Source organism: Lepidochelys kempii, chromosome 18 (genome assembly GCF_965140265.1).
Source record: "Lepidochelys kempii isolate rLepKem1 chromosome 18, rLepKem1.hap2, whole genome shotgun sequence".
In the NCBI taxonomy this organism is placed as follows: domain Eukaryota; kingdom Metazoa; phylum Chordata; order Testudines; family Cheloniidae; genus Lepidochelys; species Lepidochelys kempii.
In genome coordinates this window covers 10654546-10672944 of record NC_133273.1, presented here as the reverse complement: position 1 = coordinate 10672944, position 18399 = coordinate 10654546, and the positions used below count along the sequence as shown (strand labels likewise).

General features: G+C 47.5%; 3 protein-coding genes across 8 annotated transcripts in view; 1 reads left to right on the top strand and 2 right to left on the bottom strand.

The window, feature by feature from the left end:
* The window catches only part of CASP9 (caspase 9), a 32389-nt gene extending 29400 nt beyond the window's left edge, over positions 1 to 2989 (bottom strand). Inside the window, exon 1 of the mRNA XM_073316498.1 lies at positions 2472 to 2989. The gene's annotated coding sequence lies outside the window, so the exon portion shown is untranslated. The remainder of the gene's footprint in view (positions 1 to 2471) is intronic.
* The window catches only part of DNAJC16 (DnaJ heat shock protein family (Hsp40) member C16), a 17578-nt gene extending 13700 nt beyond the window's left edge, over positions 1 to 3878 (top strand). For all 6 annotated transcript variants that reach the window (XM_073316493.1, XM_073316491.1, XM_073316492.1 and 3 more), the window contains one exon: positions 329 to 3878. In XM_073316493.1, coding sequence (XP_073172594.1) covers positions 329 to 728 — 400 coding nt within the window. In that variant the 3' untranslated portion in view covers positions 729 to 3878. The remainder of the gene's footprint in view (positions 1 to 328) is intronic.
* On the bottom strand, positions 3089 to 18399 carry LOC140900020 (agmatinase, mitochondrial-like). Its single transcript, XM_073316499.1, has 7 exons — positions 17826 to 18399; positions 15964 to 16166; positions 15282 to 15330; positions 11266 to 11461; positions 10419 to 10598; positions 8228 to 8312; positions 3089 to 4879 (listed from the first exon to the last, which is right to left on the bottom strand). Exons 1-7 carry the CDS (start codon positions 18236 to 18238, stop codon positions 4806 to 4808), a joined length of 1200 nt encoding a protein of 399 aa, XP_073172600.1. The 5' UTR covers positions 18239 to 18399; the 3' UTR covers positions 3089 to 4805.

Below are 18399 nucleotides of genomic sequence, written 5' to 3'. Positions count from 1 at the left end.
GTTGGTGGGCTCAGTCCCCTTTGTAATGGATGGATGTCCTCCGCTCTGCCACTAGTGCAACTGGTGATCTCAGCGGAGAGGCCAAGGACTGGATGGGCCATGGAGCCTGAACTCTCCCCTCCAGGTCTATCTACTGCCACTTATGCTGTGCCTGTGTTCAGACAAATACAGGGCCTCACTTTCCAGGGCTGTAAGTCAGTCAAAATAGTGTGCGCAAAAAATAAATTACTCCAACCCTCCTTCAGTTTCTAACTTTGATGTGTCCTGTGTGGTGTCTGGTCTGAATTGGAACACAGTCTAAATTGTCTCCCTCTCACTTCTTCTGCAGGAGCAGCTGTCTTCATTTCTCCTTCCTGAGTCTCGATAAGCATAGAGAATGGCTGGAGTATTTGTTAGAATTTGCCCAGGATGCTGCCCCCATTCCAAATCAATACGATAAACATTTCCTGGAGCGCGACTACACCGGTTACGTCCTAGCTCTAAATGGCCACAAGAAATACTTCTGCCTCTTCAAGCCTCACAGATCAGGGGATGAAGGGGGAACCATGGGGTCCTGTGAGGATTATGACCCCTTGCTACACACAGGAGAAGCCCGAGGAAAATCCTCCTGCAGTCCAGGATCCAAACAAGTTAAGAACAAATTAAGCAAGTTGTCCTTATGGATGGAACGTCTCTTAGAAGGTTCCTTACAAAGGTTCTATATTCCATCCTGGCCTGCATTAGACTGAAGGGATTTAAAAGAGATTCTAACACTACAAACTTTTTAAGATGACAACCATGGACAATTCTTTCCAGGAATAAACAGTCATGACAAATGGACAGTAGGTTTTAGATGAACTCTCCTAGGCCCAGTGAGTAGAAGTATCTTCCTTCATCTTTGACCTAGGAGTGAAAGATGAAACATACTGAAGTCCTCTGTACCAAATTGTTCTTGTATTTGAATGCTGTACTATCTAAGACAAAACCCAGTCTATTTCCCTTTAATGTCCTGCTCACCGCATCGCCTCTGTCCGGTCTCTTGTTTGTTCTCAGTTGAAGAAAACCTGTGAGTTCTTCGCAACGGTGACTCAGTTTGGACTGAACACAATGAACTTGTTACATAGGTCAGGTCCCCTTCCCAATGCTTAGCCCATAGTGCATGGTGTGATACTGGGAAGACCCTACAGAATCTCCCCAGCCTCTGAAACTCTGAAAGGCCTCATACCAAGCATTCTTTATTTATCAGCTTTCCCTGCGGTGAGTGATTTAGGAGTGTGGTTACAGTAAATACTGTAAAGATGTTGAGCCATTTAAATGTACATTGTTTTTCAGATGCCTTTTTGCTTCTGTCGATTTTTAGACTGTCTTCTTAGAGCCATAACTTTACCCACATCCTCAGATTGTAGGCATAAGCTGCTATGAGCCAGTAGACATGTAAAAGAAAACTTCAATACCTGCTAGTGAATCAACTTGGACGCCTTTCAAACAACAATGGTACATCTCTAGTACAATATCGACACTTCTTTGTATCAAGGAACTTAATTCTTTAATGACTGTATTTTTGAACTATGTTGCCCAACAAATGCTGTCATCGGATCATTTGTTACATATGGAACTAGTTTGGCTGTAGACAGACGTTTACAAGATGCGTAGTTTCAGCTTCTCTCACTTTGTTTCTATCCTCAGCTCAAAGGTTTCTGAACATACAGGTTGCCTTTTTTTCCCTTCTTTTAAACCTATGGTTCAGTGTAAAACTGGAATGGTTCTAGGCTGTGGAGTTACTGTACTTAAATATATCAAATGGGCTCTCCTACCAGCCATTTGGCTTGCCCAGGGAGCTGGCTTTTTGTTAGTGACAAGTAGTCAACAAAGAAATGGTCTCTTGCTGCTACCTGAACGTTAAGGTAAATGGGAAAGGTTTCTTTTCAAAGCAGGGAACTGTAATCTTGTGACACTGCTACTTCCTTTTTTCTCTCTGTTAATCCGTGTGGACACAGTCACTTTATCTGATGCTTGCTGTAAACTTAATAAACTTCTCCAAAGTGACCTGGATAGGAATCTGAGGCTTCCACGTGAATGGATCACGTTACGGTACATGATGGCCAAATTCTGCATGAGTTTTCCTCTCATTCAGATTGAGATTAACTCCTGAGTAGCATTCTGAACCTTACTGTAAAGCACTCCTACAAGCATGGGGGTTTACTTAAAAACCTCACTACCCTCCGTGCTTCAACTAAGGAAAGAGCACTTGAACAATAATCATAATGCTCTTATATATAAGGGTACTGTCAGGTTAAAATATTGGACTCAACCGACCTTCCCTATGTTACTTAAACCAATGGAGTTTAATCTGTAAAGTCCTAACTCCAGCGTGAACCCTTTTGATTAGTAAGCACAGGGTGTGAGAGGGAAGAAGAGGATTTTTCTTCTTAGGAGAGATGCAGCAATAAAATGCTGAAAACCCCCATGCATTAGACTGACCCTAAACTAACCTGAAGCAGCAGACTGACTTTTCACTCTTTATGCTGTTTCTGTTGAAGCCGGTGCTTTAGTTGCCTTGGGTAATGAAATAGCCTGGTTATTTTCTTGTGTTGGTAGCCAGTTCTGCCTTTTGGGTCTTGCATGGTTTAACACAGTGCTGTAAATCCCAGAGTTGGACACACTGCAGAAAAAAATCCAAATTTAAAAAGAAAATTTTTGATATGCTAAACACAGCAGAACAATGTCTCCAGGAGTGGGTTAGGCCTAGAAGGATAATTTACAAAAGCTGGCTGTTACTATCTCTTCTGCTAGTCAGAAACCAGTGTCAAACTTTAGGGCTTTAAACTAAGGGCCCAAGTGTGCTATGTAGAAGAAAGGACCCAGGAAAAGGCTATAGGCATTACTTAAACCCTATATTGAGGCTCCAGTGGGGTATGTAGGCCTTGTGTTTGTTCTCTACAGAGGGGTGACTCTTACTCTGTGTATAAACACCTATTGATGTGGGTCTTGTGGAGAGACCACTCGCAGTAATACACCCTCAGGAAATAGCCAACTGTGGGTGCTACAGATTCCATTCAGTTACGGATAAAAGTGAACGTAGAACAAAGTTGCAGGAGGTCAAACCAGCTCATTTGTAAAAGTACATGATTTATTATTAGTGCTTTGTATTTTTAGGGAGACGCGATGCTTTCATGGGCTCAGGCACACCCCAACTGTTCTGAATTCATCTGTTCAGCAAGGGTAGCACTGCTCTGATATCCAGCTAGTTGCATTATTCATCTGGGGCAGAAGACCAGTCACAGGACCTCTCTGCTGCTTGGAATTGAATGTCTCTGCTTTCCCTCCACCCTTTTCCAGATGCTGCAAGACCATTAAGCTGGGATAATTTTTTGTCCTACTGCCCTCAATATTGCCCTTTGGTTTGCTTCATAGCGAAGGAAATGCACTCGGCCATTCTCAGTTTGTGCATGGTACTTTCTTGAGCTAAGAGCGAGGAAGTTTTCAGTGCTAATGTACTGCTCTGCGAGAAACCTAAATATAAGCTTTTTAAATGTAAAACTCCCAGAAACTGAAGCGAAACATCGTTACAACACAGGGAAACGTAGCCTAGAGTCCAAATACTGTACCTGCCCTTTCCCCTTAACTGGGTGTGGTACACAGCAGCTTCGCAGCGATGGCTGACATATATGTGGTCAGTAAAAGCTTGCCAGGAACTAATATAATAATGCAGCCTGGGAGGTGGATTGAAAAGCAGGTAAATATTTTGCACTTTTGATACTCTTGGGGGGGGGGAATAATTTATTTGGCAAATGTCTTTTTTTAATTTTTGTTTTTGTATTTGTGAACAGGCACTGATAATGTCATTTTGTTTTAAGATTATTACAGATTCGCAACTGAAATAAACTATTTTAATGTGAGACGATGAGGTGGCCTTGCATTTTAATAGACAAACTGACAGTGCGTTGTGGCGTACGTGACTTAATTGCAAAAGTTCGATAGCTGTTAACTGCTTGTGATTTAGCAAATGCAATGGGCTAGTTATCTCCACTCAGGCAACAGGGCTGCTTAACCAAGGACAACTGTTTCCAAAAGCTGCCCTGTATTTTAGTCAATGTTCCTATTGCCCTCCTGAAGGCTGACAGCTATGGGCCCTAGGAAAATCATGCATAAAGAGGGTTTAGAAACGTCCCATCACTGCGAGGGAGAACACAGTGCCTTGGCATAAGTCCTCTCCTAAGGTAGGGCTTGGAGCTAGTGTCAGTTTGGATCCACTGCATAAAGCAGCCAGAAGAACTCTTCTATTCCATGCCCATGGAAGGGAGCCAGGATGTTACATTATGTCTGTATATTGCTCTCCTCCTAGGTTTATGTTTAGTGGAAAAAAGTCTTTACTAGGCACTTCCAAAAGACCCCCACATTTTAGATCATAGCCACCAGTTTTGATATTGAAAGAATTCCAGCTGCCATCACTGGACCCATATGCTGCTAAGCCATATTACTACAGCAACATGAACATTAAGCCTTCCCCCCGCAATTCCAGCATCTATTCTAGCCGCTGCTTATAGCATACAAGGAGCATGAAATGATTTTGTCTGATGAGGAATGGCTTTTAGTCTCTACCACAAAGCTTAGCTTTCCCTCGTCCCTTCTCTAACTGCAGAGGTGAGGGAAGGTGGAAATTAAAAGCAAAATCCGACTGAGTTGTTCCATTCAGGCTTTTTTCTTCATTCATATTATGTCAAAGTACTTGTGTGGAAAGGCTGTGAATATTAAACTCATCTTGTAGGTGAAGAGAGAGCGGTCGTGACTTGATTTGCCTCAGCTGGAGCCCGCCCTACACGGCTTTAAATCGTTTTGACTCGTGGGAGTGCGCACAGCATTTCAAACAGCAGATTTGCTCCCATGAGGGCTGTGTTACCTACAAACAAAGAAAAAACCATGACTATCCAATGGCTGCCAATTAAAGGGTCAGTCAGAAAGTCATTACTACACGAACAAGGGGTTATTTTCCAACTCTTCCTCCGATATCTAGGCCCCAGCCTGTAATTGACTCCATGTTGGCAGAGGCTCATTCAAATCAATGACGTGCTCCTACACAAATTCACTTGCCTGACTGAGACCGGCTGCTTAAAAGCCATACACTAGTGAAAAGCTGTCTGTGCTGGTAAACTACCAATGTAGTTATGCTGAATGCTTTAGTTCTACCAAACTGCCTTCTTGTCTTCAAATGGAATCTCTACCCCAACCCCAGGAAATAAATTAGAGTAACGGATAGGCAACAGCTGAAACAATTCACAAGTAACTTAATTCTTAGTCACACAAGTTTCATTTGCACAGTACACTAAGGCTGTATCTACAGCGCCTGCCCCGATTCACAGCTGGTGCTACTTCCCTAGTGAGTGCCTTGGTGGAAAGCTGTAGTCTTTCCCATTGTACAAGGGAAGAGAACACACTTGGTCCTGTGCATATGTTCACTCGCCATTGTGACAGGCTGGATCACAGAAACCCCCTGGGAGCTGCCACCTGGTGTGCCAAGACTACTTCTGCCCCTGCTTTCCTGCCCAGACAGCTTAGGACTTCAGTGCCCTGCCTGGTTTGAGCCAGACCCGCTAGCCGGCTGCAAACCCAGACCCAGCTCTGAACCACGTCCCCTAACAGCTGGACGCTTAACTGAAAGCAGCTTACAGAAGTGTGCCTGTCTTTAACACTCAAATGCCCAACTCCCAGTGGGGTCCAAACCCTATATAAATCTGTTTACCCTCTATAAGCTTTATACAGAGTAAAACTCATAAATTGTTTGCTCTCTATAGCACTGATAGAGAGATGCACAGCTGTTTGCCTCCCCCTCCCCCCCAAGTATTAATACATACTCTGGGTTAATTAATAAGTAAAAAGTGTAACAGACAGAACAAAGTGAATTACCAAGCAAAATAAAATAAAACACACCAGTCTACGTCTAGTACAGTACTAAAAACTGAATACAGATAAAATCTCACCCTTACAGATGCTTCAATAAGATTCTTTCACAGACTGGAGCTGGACACCTTCCTAGTCTGGGCACAATCCTTTCCCCAGGTACAGCCCTTGTTCCAGCTCAGGTGGTAGCTAGGAGATTCCTCACGATGGCTGCCGCCCTTGTTCTGTTCCACCCACTTATATATCTTTTGCATCAGGCGGGAATCCTTTGTCCCTCTGGGTTCCCACCCCTCCTTCTCAGTGGAAAAACACCAGGTTAAAGATGGATTCCAGTTCAGGTGACATAGTCACATGTCCTGTGAGACCCCAAGCCGCCTTTCCTCCCAGCCTGACTCACAGGAAGGCCTGCCTGCAAACAGAGCCATCCACAGTCAATTGTCCTGGTCGATGGGAGCCATCAAGATTCCAAGCCACCATTCATGGCCCATTTGCATAACTACAATAGGCCCTCAGAGTTATATTTCATATTTCTAGTTTTTGATACAAGAGTGATACATTTCTACAACTAGGATGACCACACTCAGTGGATTATAAGCTTTGTAATGATACCTTACAAGAGACCTTCTGCATGAAGCATATTCCAGTTACACTATCTTCACACTCTATACAGAGAGTGCATCACAACCATTGCTACACTGTGGGAGCTACACCCATCGTGACCAGCTGACTTTTGCCAGCATAAATGCAACCTAAGACTCCAGGGGCAGGGCCACACTCGAAACTTCAAAGCGCTGCCGCGGGAGCGAGTGTGGTCACGCGCCCGTGCTGGGAGAGAGCTCTCCTGGTACTCCACCTCCACAAGGGGATTAGCTTTATGGTGCTGTAACTTGCTGCGCTCAGGGGGATGTTTTTTCACCTCCCTGAGCGAGAAAGTTGCAGCACTGTGAAGTGCCGGTGTGGCCAAAGCCCAGGTCTGTCCCTTTATGTGTATAACTCACACTGAAATCAATCCAAAGGCAGAGTGGCCCCGGGACAGGACCGTCCAGTGTTGTTATAGTCTCTACAGATCTCCAGGAACCAGATACAGTGTTTGGGGTTTTGGGTTTTTTTTTTTGGTGTTTCTTAAAGCAAGCACTTCTCTCCCTGCATGAGCCCGGCTGCGTGTATATACATATGACAAAGTCAATTCCATGAGCAGAGTGTTCTGCTAAAAAGTGTGCCTTTGGCAGGACATGAACCTAATACAGCCATCATCTTATTACAGGGTGCGCTTTGCCTACCACAGTTTCTGAACATAACAGGTTCAAATATTGGTTTTTCTAAATTAAATTAGTTTTAAATATTGTTTTTTCTTTATTGCTGTTGAAGCATGGAGTCGCCTCTGTCACCAAGGGCAGGACCGATGTCTCTTTGCATTTACCTGGCTGCCACAGCAGTACAGAGGAAGGATTGCTTAGTGGTTAAAGCACTGGACTTTGAGTCCAGAAAACTGGCTTTTATTTACTGCCTCCACCAGCAAGTTTGGTGAGTGAGCTGTGACAGGTCCTGTCACCTCCCTGTAGCTCAGTTTCCTCCATCTGAAAAGGGAGCGACAAGGGGACCAAGTGGATCAGATCATTAGTGGTTGAGGTGCTTGCACTGAAGGGGCTACAGAACTGCAGAATGGAAGTACAGATTTACACAAACACAGCAGTTCATTCACAAGTGATTCTTACCTTCCAGCTGTTTAGAGTACTGAGCTGAGTTTTGACTAACGCTGAGGAATCCATATCTTGGTTATACAAGAGCTGTGGCCTCTCCTGTTTACACAGCACTATTTGTCCCCGACATCCTGGTGGTCACACACTCTAGCATACCCTGAAATCACTGTTGCTAGATTTCTAAAGACTACTCTGCATTTTCTTAAATATTCTCATGCAACATGCTGTTTGAATTGTCGGTAATACACAGAGTAGGAATAGCTGACTATAAGTAAAAAGAAAAGGAGTACTTTTGGCACCTTAGAGACTAACCAATTTATTTGAGCATAAGCTTTTTTGTAGCTCACGAAAGCTTATGCTCAAATAAATTGGTTAGTCTCTAAGGTGCCACAAGTGCTCCTTTTCTTTTTGCGAATACAGACTAACACGGCTGTTACTCTGAAATCTGACTATAAGTATTTCCAACAGCCATCACTATGTTCTCTAGGGATGCTCAAACTGTCCAGGACCAAATATCTGTCTTTTTGTTTTGAACTCTAGACAGCGTCCAGTGCCCACAGCTAAACAGGACCCAATCTACTACTGACAAACATGGTATGCAGCAGTTCTCTAAGTTTGCTTTATTGTCCCAAATATTTCCTGTGACTCACCAGAAGCATCATAGATTGGTGCAACTTCAACAAGGTCACATCCCACTATATTCAGTCCTTGGCACCCACGAATGATCTCCAAAGCCTAGGGAAGGTAAGAAAGGGCTAGTTACTAGGTACCCAAATTGTTAACTTTGAAAACACTCTATATATTTAAATAGCCGAGGGGGTGTTTTCGTTTTTAAACACAGCTGACATGAAATCTGAGAAGATACAGTCCGAGATCACTGCTGTAACCTAGTGCTCTTTGTTTGTTACATATTGATCCGGAGTGAGCGGAAAGCAGAGGCTTAGATGTATAAATACTGAGACACCATCAAACTGTATATCAGCTCAATCTCCCTTAGCAGTGGCTTTTCCTATACTAGAAGGGTAACTTCCAATCTCTCTCTAGATTATAGGCAGGACACAATAGGAGTTCTCAATGATTTCAGTTCCCGCTCTGCCAAGTTTCTTGTTTAAAGACTTCTAAATCCCATTTAGTTCCTTGACCCTTAGATTCATCCCCAAGACTCCTGTCCCCGACCAGACGAGGGTCTTCACGATCGGGTTCCCCATCGGGGGATCGGAGACGGACGGGATTGGAGCTGAGTCCGAGAGAGCAAGAGGACTGTGAGAGACAGCAAGAGTCCAAGAAAGAGCTGCAGAAGCAGCAGCAGCATGAACTGGCGGTGGGGGAGCGGAGAGGCCTAGGGGACCTCCCAGGGGTGAGTGGGGATAGACCCCGGGGTGCCAGTTCCGCAGGGAACCTCGAGACTAAATTGCTGCCCCTGGTTAAGGGGCGAGGGGGGGGGGGAGATGTGGATGCCCAGCTCACTGCCTTTGAGCAGGCTGGAGATTTGAACCAGGGGGACCCTGTGGAAAAGCCCCGGTGTCTAGCTCCCTTGCTGGGTCCCAAGGCCATAGACTCCGTCAGCCAGATGGGTGGGGAGGTGGACAGGCTCCCACTCCTGAGCCCAACCTATCTGTCTGTGTGGAGTCTCCTGGGGCCAGGCCCCTCGGACCTCCAGTGGGAGCAGAAGGTGTGGTCAATGGGGAGACATTCCTGGGGTGGCGAGATCCTGGGACAGAGAGAACTGTTGTCAGGCCCTGGGTGGTGCAGCCTCAGATGCTGAGGGGCTGTGTGAGGGTCCCAGGGATGAAGCCCCTCGCCCTGCCTATGGCCCAGATCCCTGTGCAGACACAGGACGGGTGGTGCTCCAGGATACCAACTGCAAGACCTTGTTGTGGGGTGACTGTGCCTCTTTGGGACAGGATCCAGGCCCTGCTCCTCTAACTGCCGAGGGTTTGAATTTGAATCAGGGAACCAATCGGTGGAGAGGGAAATGGTCAGTGAAAATGCAGATGACCTGGCTGGCAGGGGGAGGACCTGCTAGGTTCAGGCTACTGCCTGCCTGTAACCAGACCCCTGGGGCTCCCTGCCCCCCTTGCACACCGGAGGGGGCTCACGCTGGCTCTGATGCAGTGAGGAAAGCAGCGAGCTCGCTGCCTGCCCCACTGGGACAGCAAGGGCAGCGCTGAGCACAGTGGGAGCTGAGACCCCACCTGAGTGCGGGGAAAACGCAGGAAGGGCAGGGGATCTGTTGGGAGTGGCAAGGTGCTTGGTAAGGAAAGTCTGGATGAGCCTAGGCAGCCTTGTGAGCTGATGGCTGTGTCTAGGCAGCAGGGTGGGAAGGCGAGGAGAACGGAAGATGAGTGTCCCTGGACCTTACCTGTTAGCTGGGTGGAGAAGTGTGACAGTGAAGGAAATGTGCCTGTGTCTGTCAGGGGTATTGACTTGCCTATGGAGGGAGCTACTCTGATCTCCAGGCAGTTGTCTGTGAACTGCCCTGTGTGCTGGGACAAGGGGAATGAGATCCCAAGCTGTGTGTCTGGGAAAGGAGAAAGTGTGTCCGGCTTAGGGGGGAGGGATAGCTCAGTGGTTTGAGCATTGGCCTGCTAAACTCAGGGTTTTCAGTTCAATCCTCGAGGGGGCCATTTAGGGATTTGGGGCAAAAATTGGGGCTTGGTCCTGCTTTGAGCAGGGGGTTGGACTAGAGGACCTCCTGAGGTCCCTTCCAATCATGATATTCGATGATTCTATGATTTCTAGGGGCAGACAGTGTAAGCCCTGGGACTTCCTTTAAAGGGAGCCAGGTTTTCCCTGCATCCACTCTGCACATTCAGAAATAAAGTCTGAGCATCTCCTTACCTGAGCAGGTGTGAGACCAGCAATTTCAGGTGTCCCTGTGCCAGGGGCATATGCAGGGTCCAATCCATCAATATCAAAGCTGATGTAAATGGGCTTGGCTCCCATCTGCTTTCTCACCTCCCCCATCAGTGGTACCAATGACTTCAGCCAGCAGTCTTCAGCCAGGACGACACGGAAACCCTGGTGGAGGAAGGAGAAGAAAGGTTGGCTTCACCTGCTTGAAACACGCTGCTGGGGAAAGGAAACGGGTGGAGAGAGCAGTGGTCCAGTGTAACGTTTATGCAAACAGCTCTAACTGGCCAAAGCAAGTGTCTTCTGCGGATCACAACTGGTGCTTCCAGCCATTCTGTGGTCTCGCATTTGCTCTCTCTTCCATTCTGCCCCCACGTAGGACAGACTATGGTCTCCACCTGCCCTGGCAAGTAGCGCTTTCCCCACAGGTGAAGCTGTTCAGGGCATATGCTGCTGGAAACAGCACAGACAGGAGAGCAATGAGGGAGGGGGGGTGCCATTCCCTTGCCATCTGGTGCAAAAGGAGGAGAGAGGGACAATAAATGAAAAGAATGGCAGCGGGTGGCTTTTGTCCTGCTCTAAGTGTCTTAGTTGCAGGGACTGGAGTGGGAGAAGTGTTCCATGCCACGGCATCAGTTAATGAACAATATCATCTTGCACCTTTTGTCTGAGGATCTCACATCACACACACTCAGCAAGCCTCTCAGCAGCCGTCTCAGGAAGAAGAGGGACATATTGTTATTCCCAGCACTGAAATCAATGGCCATTTTGGCCCTGACTGCACAGGCTGGGCCCGGCGGAGAGTAGAGAAGGTTTTGGCAGCGGTATACGCTACCTGGTCCCAGCAGTATTTGTAGGGATCGGGGGTGTAGGAGGAGCCTCTGATTCCGATCTGAACCACGCGTTTGCAGTCCAGGAGCCCCTCGTCCACGCAGCGTCGGAATGGCGTCCCATGGTAGATCTTCTCCCCCAGCGCTGTGTCTCCAGTGTCAGTGTGAGCATCCACGTGCACCAGTCCCACGGGACCATGCCTAATGGGGACAGGGCAGGCACAAACACGGCCTTAGCTCCAGCCCCATGCTCCCATGCATTTGGGTGGATGCTTTGGTTAACACAGGTGCTTACAGTATGTGACAGACCGAGACCAGTGGGGTACAGGAGTCCGGTCGAAGGCAAATATACTGGCCACAGGATGACTAGTTTTCGGTTCCCTGAGTAACCAGAGCAGGGGCTGCCCTAGAGCAATCAGGAACCTGCTAGAACCAATTAAGACACCTGGAGCCAATTAAGAATTTACTAGAATCAATTATGGCAGGCAGATTAATCAGGACACCTGATTTTTAACAAGGACCTCCCATCTGTTTGGAGGGGGGCATACAAGGAGCGAGAAGGCATGCTGCTGGAGGACTGAGGAGTACAAGCATGATCAGGCTTCAGAAGGAAGATCCTGCAGTGAGGATAAAGAAGGTGCTGGGGGGAGGCCATGGGGAAGTAGCTCAGGGGGTTGTAGCTGTCACACAGCGGATACAGGAGACTTAGACAGCTGCTATCCACAGGGCCCTGGGCTGGAACCTGGAGTAGAGGGTGGGCCTGGGTTCCCCCCAACTCCCGATCGGACACAGGAGGAGTTGACCTGGGCTGTGAGCAACACCAGAAGGGAAGGTCTAATTTGGAAAGGGATCTGGCCTGTCCCTGACCCCCTAGGTGGGACAACAGAGATGGTGGAGAAGTTTCCCCCACGCTGGCTGGCGATGAGGTTAGCGCCTCTAGCAGAAGTGGCCAAACTGAGGGCTGCCATGAACCTCTGAGGGGAGCAAATCTGCCAAAAAGCGCAGGCCCCACCAAGGCAGAGGAGGAACTTTGTCACAAGTGTTAGGATATAGATATTCAGGCCTGTCTGCAAAGGCCTGTACTTTAAGAATTTAGGGGTATTCTTATCACTTGGCTAGTTCTAGAGGTATAAAAGAAAGAATCAAAATCACTGTCTGCTGGTGTAAGGGCCTTCTCTTACTGTGACAGTTTGAGGCCCTGTTCTTAGGCTAAGGCCTTTGGCTAAGCAGCAGAAGCAGCCATAAGCTAGGAAGCGACCGGTCACATCCTCACATTCCAAACTAGTCACATTGAAATAAGGTGCTATTGGGCTGTCAGGCACTATCAGGACAGGATTGTATTCCTATCACCTCCAGAGAAAGGGAAGTGCCTAGAAAATGTAAAAGGAAACTTAGGTTGATAGCATCCTGTCTGGCAAGAACTCACTTATCAATAGCTGGGATGTGAAATCCTCACTTCTGTATTGTTTTGTCATTATAGTTCCCACTTTGCTATTGTTTATTGGCATGGTCTCTGTCTGGTTCTGTGATTGTTTCTGTCTGCTTTATAATTAATTTTGCTGGGTGTAAACTAATTAAGGTGGTGGGATATAATTGGTTAGCTAATCATGTTACAATATGTTAGGATTGGTTAGTTAAATTTCAGTAGAATGATTGGTTAAGGTATAGCTAAGAATATTACTGTATAAATTAGGGGCAAACAGGAAGTAAGTTGGGATTCGAAAATAAGGAAAAAGGAACTTGTATTTAAGCTTGCTGGAAGTTCACCCCAATAAACGAATTGTTTGCACCTTCGGACTTCGGGTATTGTTGCTCTCTGTTCATGCGAGAAGGACCAGGGAAGTGGGAGAGTGAAGGAATAAGCTCTCTAACAACAAGTAGTTCTGACCTTGTTCAATCTTTCAGCATAAAATCTTGGATTCTTCACAATGATAGAGATCTAGATGCCAAACAGATCATACAATTGATTTGTCAAGGTCTTCTTCCCACCCTAGATTCCTATGGCTTCAGACCTCTGAGAAGGCATCTTTCTATTCAGCAGGTTCAGGAAGGCAATAAGCACATGAGCGCACCAATTAACTCTAGGACAAAGATAGCCAGAGACAGAGTGCAGACACAAGATGCCAGCTGGGATCAGCACAAACAAGCTCTGGGTAAGTGAGAGGAGCAAAGAGGAAGATTGCCAGCATCTAGCTATTGACTGACGGATACTGCTGCAGCCCGACTTTATCCCTCACATGACTCTCCAACCCTGTCTGATTACACGAACCCTGGAACCCCAAGTGTCTGAGGAGCCATTGGAAAGATAAGAAGAACAGTAGGAAGCTAAGATGGCTCCATCAGCAGTTCTTTAATGACCTGAAAATTAAAAAGGAAGCCTACAAAAACGTGGAAACATGGACAAATTGCTGATGATGAGTATAAAAGAATAGCACAAGCATGTAGGGACAAAATCAGAAAGACGGGCACAAAATGAGTTACACCTACCAAGCGACATAAAAGGCAATAAGAAGAGGTTCTATGAATACATGAGTAGGATTAGAGACACAAAGGAAAGTGTAGGTCCTCCATTTAGCAGAGAGGGAAGCTAATAACTGACGACATTAAGAAGGCTGAGCTGTGTAATGTCTGAATACTACAGTCTTCACTAAAAAGATAACAGTCTTAATACTACATAATACTAGATAATACTACAGTCTTCACTAAAAAGTATTGTGACCCAATACTTAACACAAGTAATGTTAAGAACAAGAAGGAAGGAATGCAAGCCAAAATAGAAAAAGAACAAGTTAAAGAATATTTCTTTAAATTAGATGTATTCAAGTCAGCAGAGCCTGATGAAATTCATTTTAGGGTACTTAAGGAACTAGCTGGGGAAATCTCAGAACAGTTCATGATTATGTCTGAGAACTCAGGGAGGGCAAGTAAGGTCCCAGAGGTCTGGAGAAAAGCAAACATTGTGATGATCTTTAAAAAGGGGAACAAAGAGGACCTGGGGAATTATAGACCAGTCAGCCTAACTTCAATAGATGAAAGAATCTGGAATATATTATTAAGTAATCAATTTGTAAGCACCTACAGGATACTAGGGTTATAAAGAATAGCCACAAGGGATTCATCAAGAAGAAATCATGCCAACCCCACCAAATTTCTTTTTCGACAGGGTTACTGATCTAGTTGACGGGGGGGAAGCTGTAGACATGATGTGTCTAGATTGTATGGCTATACAGTATGGCTTTGGACACAGTCCCACATAACAGTCTCATAAGCAAACTAGCAAAATGTAGTCTAGATGAAATTACTTTAAGGTGGGTGCAAAACTGGTTGAAGACCGTACTCAGAGTATTTATCAAAGGTATGCTGTCAAATTGGGAGGCCACATCTGGTGGGGTCCCGTAGGGGTCTAGCCTGAGTTCAGTGCTATTCAACATTTTCATCAATGACTTGGCTAACGGAATGGAGAGGATGTTCTAAACACTGCAGATGACACCAAGCCGTGAGGGGGTCGCTTGCACTTTGGAGGACGGTATGAGAATTCCAAACAATTTTGACAAATTGGAGAATTGGTATGAAATCAACAAGATGAAATTAAATAAGGACAAGTGCAAAGCAGTACACGAGGAAGGAAAAATCAAATGCACAACTACAAAATGGAGAATAACTGGCCAGGTGGTCAGACTGCTGAAAAGGGTGTGGGGGTTATAGTAGATCATAAGTTGATTATAAGCCAACAATGTGATGCTGTGGCGAAAAAGGCTAACAACATTCTGGGGTGTATAAACGGGAGTGTTGTAGGTAAGACAAGGGAGGTAAATTGCCCCACTACACACAGCAATAATGAGGCCTCTGCTGGGGTATTGTGTCCAGGTCTGGGCACCACACTTTAAGAAAGATATGGACGAATTGGAGAGAGTCCAGAGGAGAGCGACCAAAATGATAAAAGGGTTAGGAAGCCTGACCTATGAGGAAAAGTGACCAAAAATTGGGCATGTTTAGTCTTGAGAAAAGACTTTAAACTTACTTTTCTGCCACTGCCTGCAGGATCGGGTATGTTATTGTGTGATCACCACCTGCAACGGGACAGGGAACAGAGAACATGCTATGTAATAAGAACAGGCCAGCACTGACCAGATATATTTTCCAGTCATAGCAAGCTACATTCATATTGCACCACTCCTCTCATAGGGGAACACATCCGCACTTCACAAAGAGAGAGCTCATCCTTTCGAAGCAACAGCCTTTATTCATCTAACTACCTTCCCTGCAGCTTTAATTGGTGGCAGATAGTATAAAAAGGGGCAGCTTCTCTTTTTAAAAGCTTTCAAAAATCCAGCTGGCTGTCACTCTCTTGCTGCAGCTGGGACTCAAGGCCAGCTTCTGAATGCAGATCCCGGATATACAGCCCTCTCTCGCCGCAGCAGGCTGGGGGAGAGGTGCCTCTCCCCCAGCCCCAGCCCCAGAGCTGAACCAGCAGCAGCAAAGGTCTGGGAGCAGCTGCAGGAGACTGAATTATCTCAGCGGGGAGGAGAGAGGAGCTCCGTTGCACTCTCAAGACCCTGTTAATAAATTAGTCTGTATCCATTGCAGTGTATGGGGCAGAAGGGGGGAGGTGGCTTTAATGGATCCTGCTATTCTTCCAGGTGCCCACTTTCTGGTGTTTTAACAGCAAAGCATGAGATTGGGCCCAGCCCTGGGTTCCTTACCCATCGTGAGGGGAATGCAGCCAGCTGCCACAATCTTCTGATAGGCTTCTCGGATTTGCCTGCAGCTGTCCTGCAGGTTGTAGAGGTTCACATTCACATCACCAATGTCAGCAACCATGAGGGAATGGAAAGGTGCTGCCCCAGTGCTGGGGTTATACATTCTCACCATGCCCGACTCCGCTCGAATATGGCGAGGGCCGAACCTGGAAGGGAAAGAATCCCACACTTCATTATCTGGGATGGTTCGAGGACGAAACTTGTATAGAACCCGGGGATTCTGAACACATGGCTGGTTGGGCACACACTCCTCCTAGACACTTAGGAGTTGAAGGCTGGAAAGACCATTGCGGCAAATGTTTCAAGTGGGACTATATTGTGGTTGTGATAGTCTACGTCAGATGCATAATGAGTATGGCCGAATGGTTTCAACAGACAGGTCATCTGTAGATCCAGGCAGAGAGCTTACTGCAAATCGAGAGTGCATGCAAAGATTTTCACATGTGACTCTGATTCTGGGTGGCCAACCTGAAAAGATTTTCAGGGGCTTGCTTTTCAGATATGCTGAACACCCACCTTTTCAACCTCCGCTCCCTTTAAAGTGTCTAAATTGTCAGGTGCTTTTGAAACTCTTTGCCAGTCACACCAGATTTACAAGAAAGTCTCTGACTGGAGCCACACATGATCCATCTGCTGAAGTGCTTAGTCCATGCTCACAACCGGAAAGCCCCCCACAGCTCCCATCGGCAAAGAACAGAGAACCGTGGCCAACGGGAGCTTCAGGGGAGGTACCCACAGACGAGGGCAGCACGCGAAGCCCTTTGCCCCCCCATTCCCCAGGGCCGAGGGACGTGCTGCCGGCTGCTTCCGGGAGCGGCATCTCGTTAGGGCAGGCAGGGAGCCTGCCATAGCCCTGCTGCCACCCGGAGCAGCTCAAGGTAAGTGGTGCCAGGCTGGAGCCCTCACCCCTCCTGCACCCCAACCCCCCCTTCCTCAATCCCCCCTGCCGCACCCCTCCTGCACCCCAACCCCCTGCCCTGAGCCTCCTGCCACACCCCACACCCCTTCTGCACGCCAGCCCCCTGAGCCCCCTGCCGCACCTCAACCCCCTGCCCTGAGCCCCTCCTGCACACCGCACCCCCTCCCACACCCTGCACTCCCTCCCACACCCCAACCCCCTGCCCCATCCCTACATTCATGGCCCTACATGCAATTTCCCCGTCCAGATGTGGCCCTCGGCCCAAAAAGTTTGCCCACCTCTGACCTAGACAGGTAAATCCCCATTCCTTTGTCTCAGGCAAGATGGTTTATCAACTCTCTCCACAACATATTATAGGAACATATTTTCAGCACCCATACATAACTCTATGCACCACCCATACATACATCACGCTGATATTCACGACCAGCATGTCACCAGTTTTCATAAAAGACTTGACTCAATGTCCTTTTAAAGTACAATAATATTATATTCAGTCGGTTGATTCAACTGCAAATTCTTTGGGGTTCAGACCCTTGTTCTGGGGTGTCTGGACCCTGACTGTCACATTACAGAACCACTCTGACAACTGGCACCTTCATTAGCAGCCCGAACAGGACTGAATGGGTACCAAGAGCAAACCACCCTCTCCCGCTTTTTCTTGGTCCCTGCAGGACGCGCCCGAGGCAGACTGGCAGGGCAGTACGGGAAACCTTGCATTCTGCCATATCTGTTCCCTGGAATAACAAGAGGCCTGCATGCTACCAGGCAGTCAGTCCCAATCTTTCATCAGCACTGACTCCCCTGGGATTTTTCTTGAATAGCCCCTATCTCATGGGTTGTGGCTTCCCCCTCCTCAGCTCTTAGCCTAATAGCTGCCCCTTACCTTGCACCAGGACGGTTGGAGGTTCCTGTGTCAAGGGGCACCCCAACAAAAGCAGCATCTAGTCCCTCTGGTGAAGTCTGAACGGGCAGCTTCATCATGGAGCAGACCCCCACGGGCCTGGCTACGAATTGAGCACTGGGAGGCATATTGAAGCTAGAACCAGCGAGAAAGCGGCGAGGGGCACCATGCCCAGCGAGCAGGTGCTCCAAGCCCCCACGATGGAAGCCAGGCAGGGAGCCAGCTGCAGCGGGGTGAGCTGTGGCCCACACACACGGGTTAGCTCTGGGGCTGCTCAGCAAAGGCGGCTGGAGCTTGGCTGCCAGGAAAGTTGTCGAGAACTTCCGAAGGCAGAGTCGCTCCTTGCAGAGCATTCTCCAGAGCAGCTGGCTGCCTCGCAGAAAGAGGGCCTCCATCTGCACCCCCTGCTTAGCCCTCCTCCCCCAGCACAGCAGACACCCAGACGCCCAGAGCTGGCCCTTCAGGTTCAAAGCAGAGAGTGGCTGGGTAGCAGAGACAGACAGCACTCATGTCACCCCCCTCATTCCCTTCCCCCTGGCAGGTTCAAAGTGCAACA

Coding starts and splice junctions, on each gene's coding strand:
- LOC140900020 (XM_073316499.1), bottom strand. CDS start 18,238: ATGGAGGCCCTCTTTCTGCGAGGCAGCCAGCTGCTCTGGAGAATGCTC. Junction 15,331..15,963: donor CTGCATTCCCCTCACGATGG/GTAAGGAACCCA, acceptor GTCCCGTTGCAG/GTGGTGATCACACAATAACA. Junction 11,462..15,281: donor CTGCAGGCAGTGGCAGAAAA/GTAAGTTTAAAG, acceptor TGTCCCCATTAG/GCATGGTCCCGTGGGACTGG.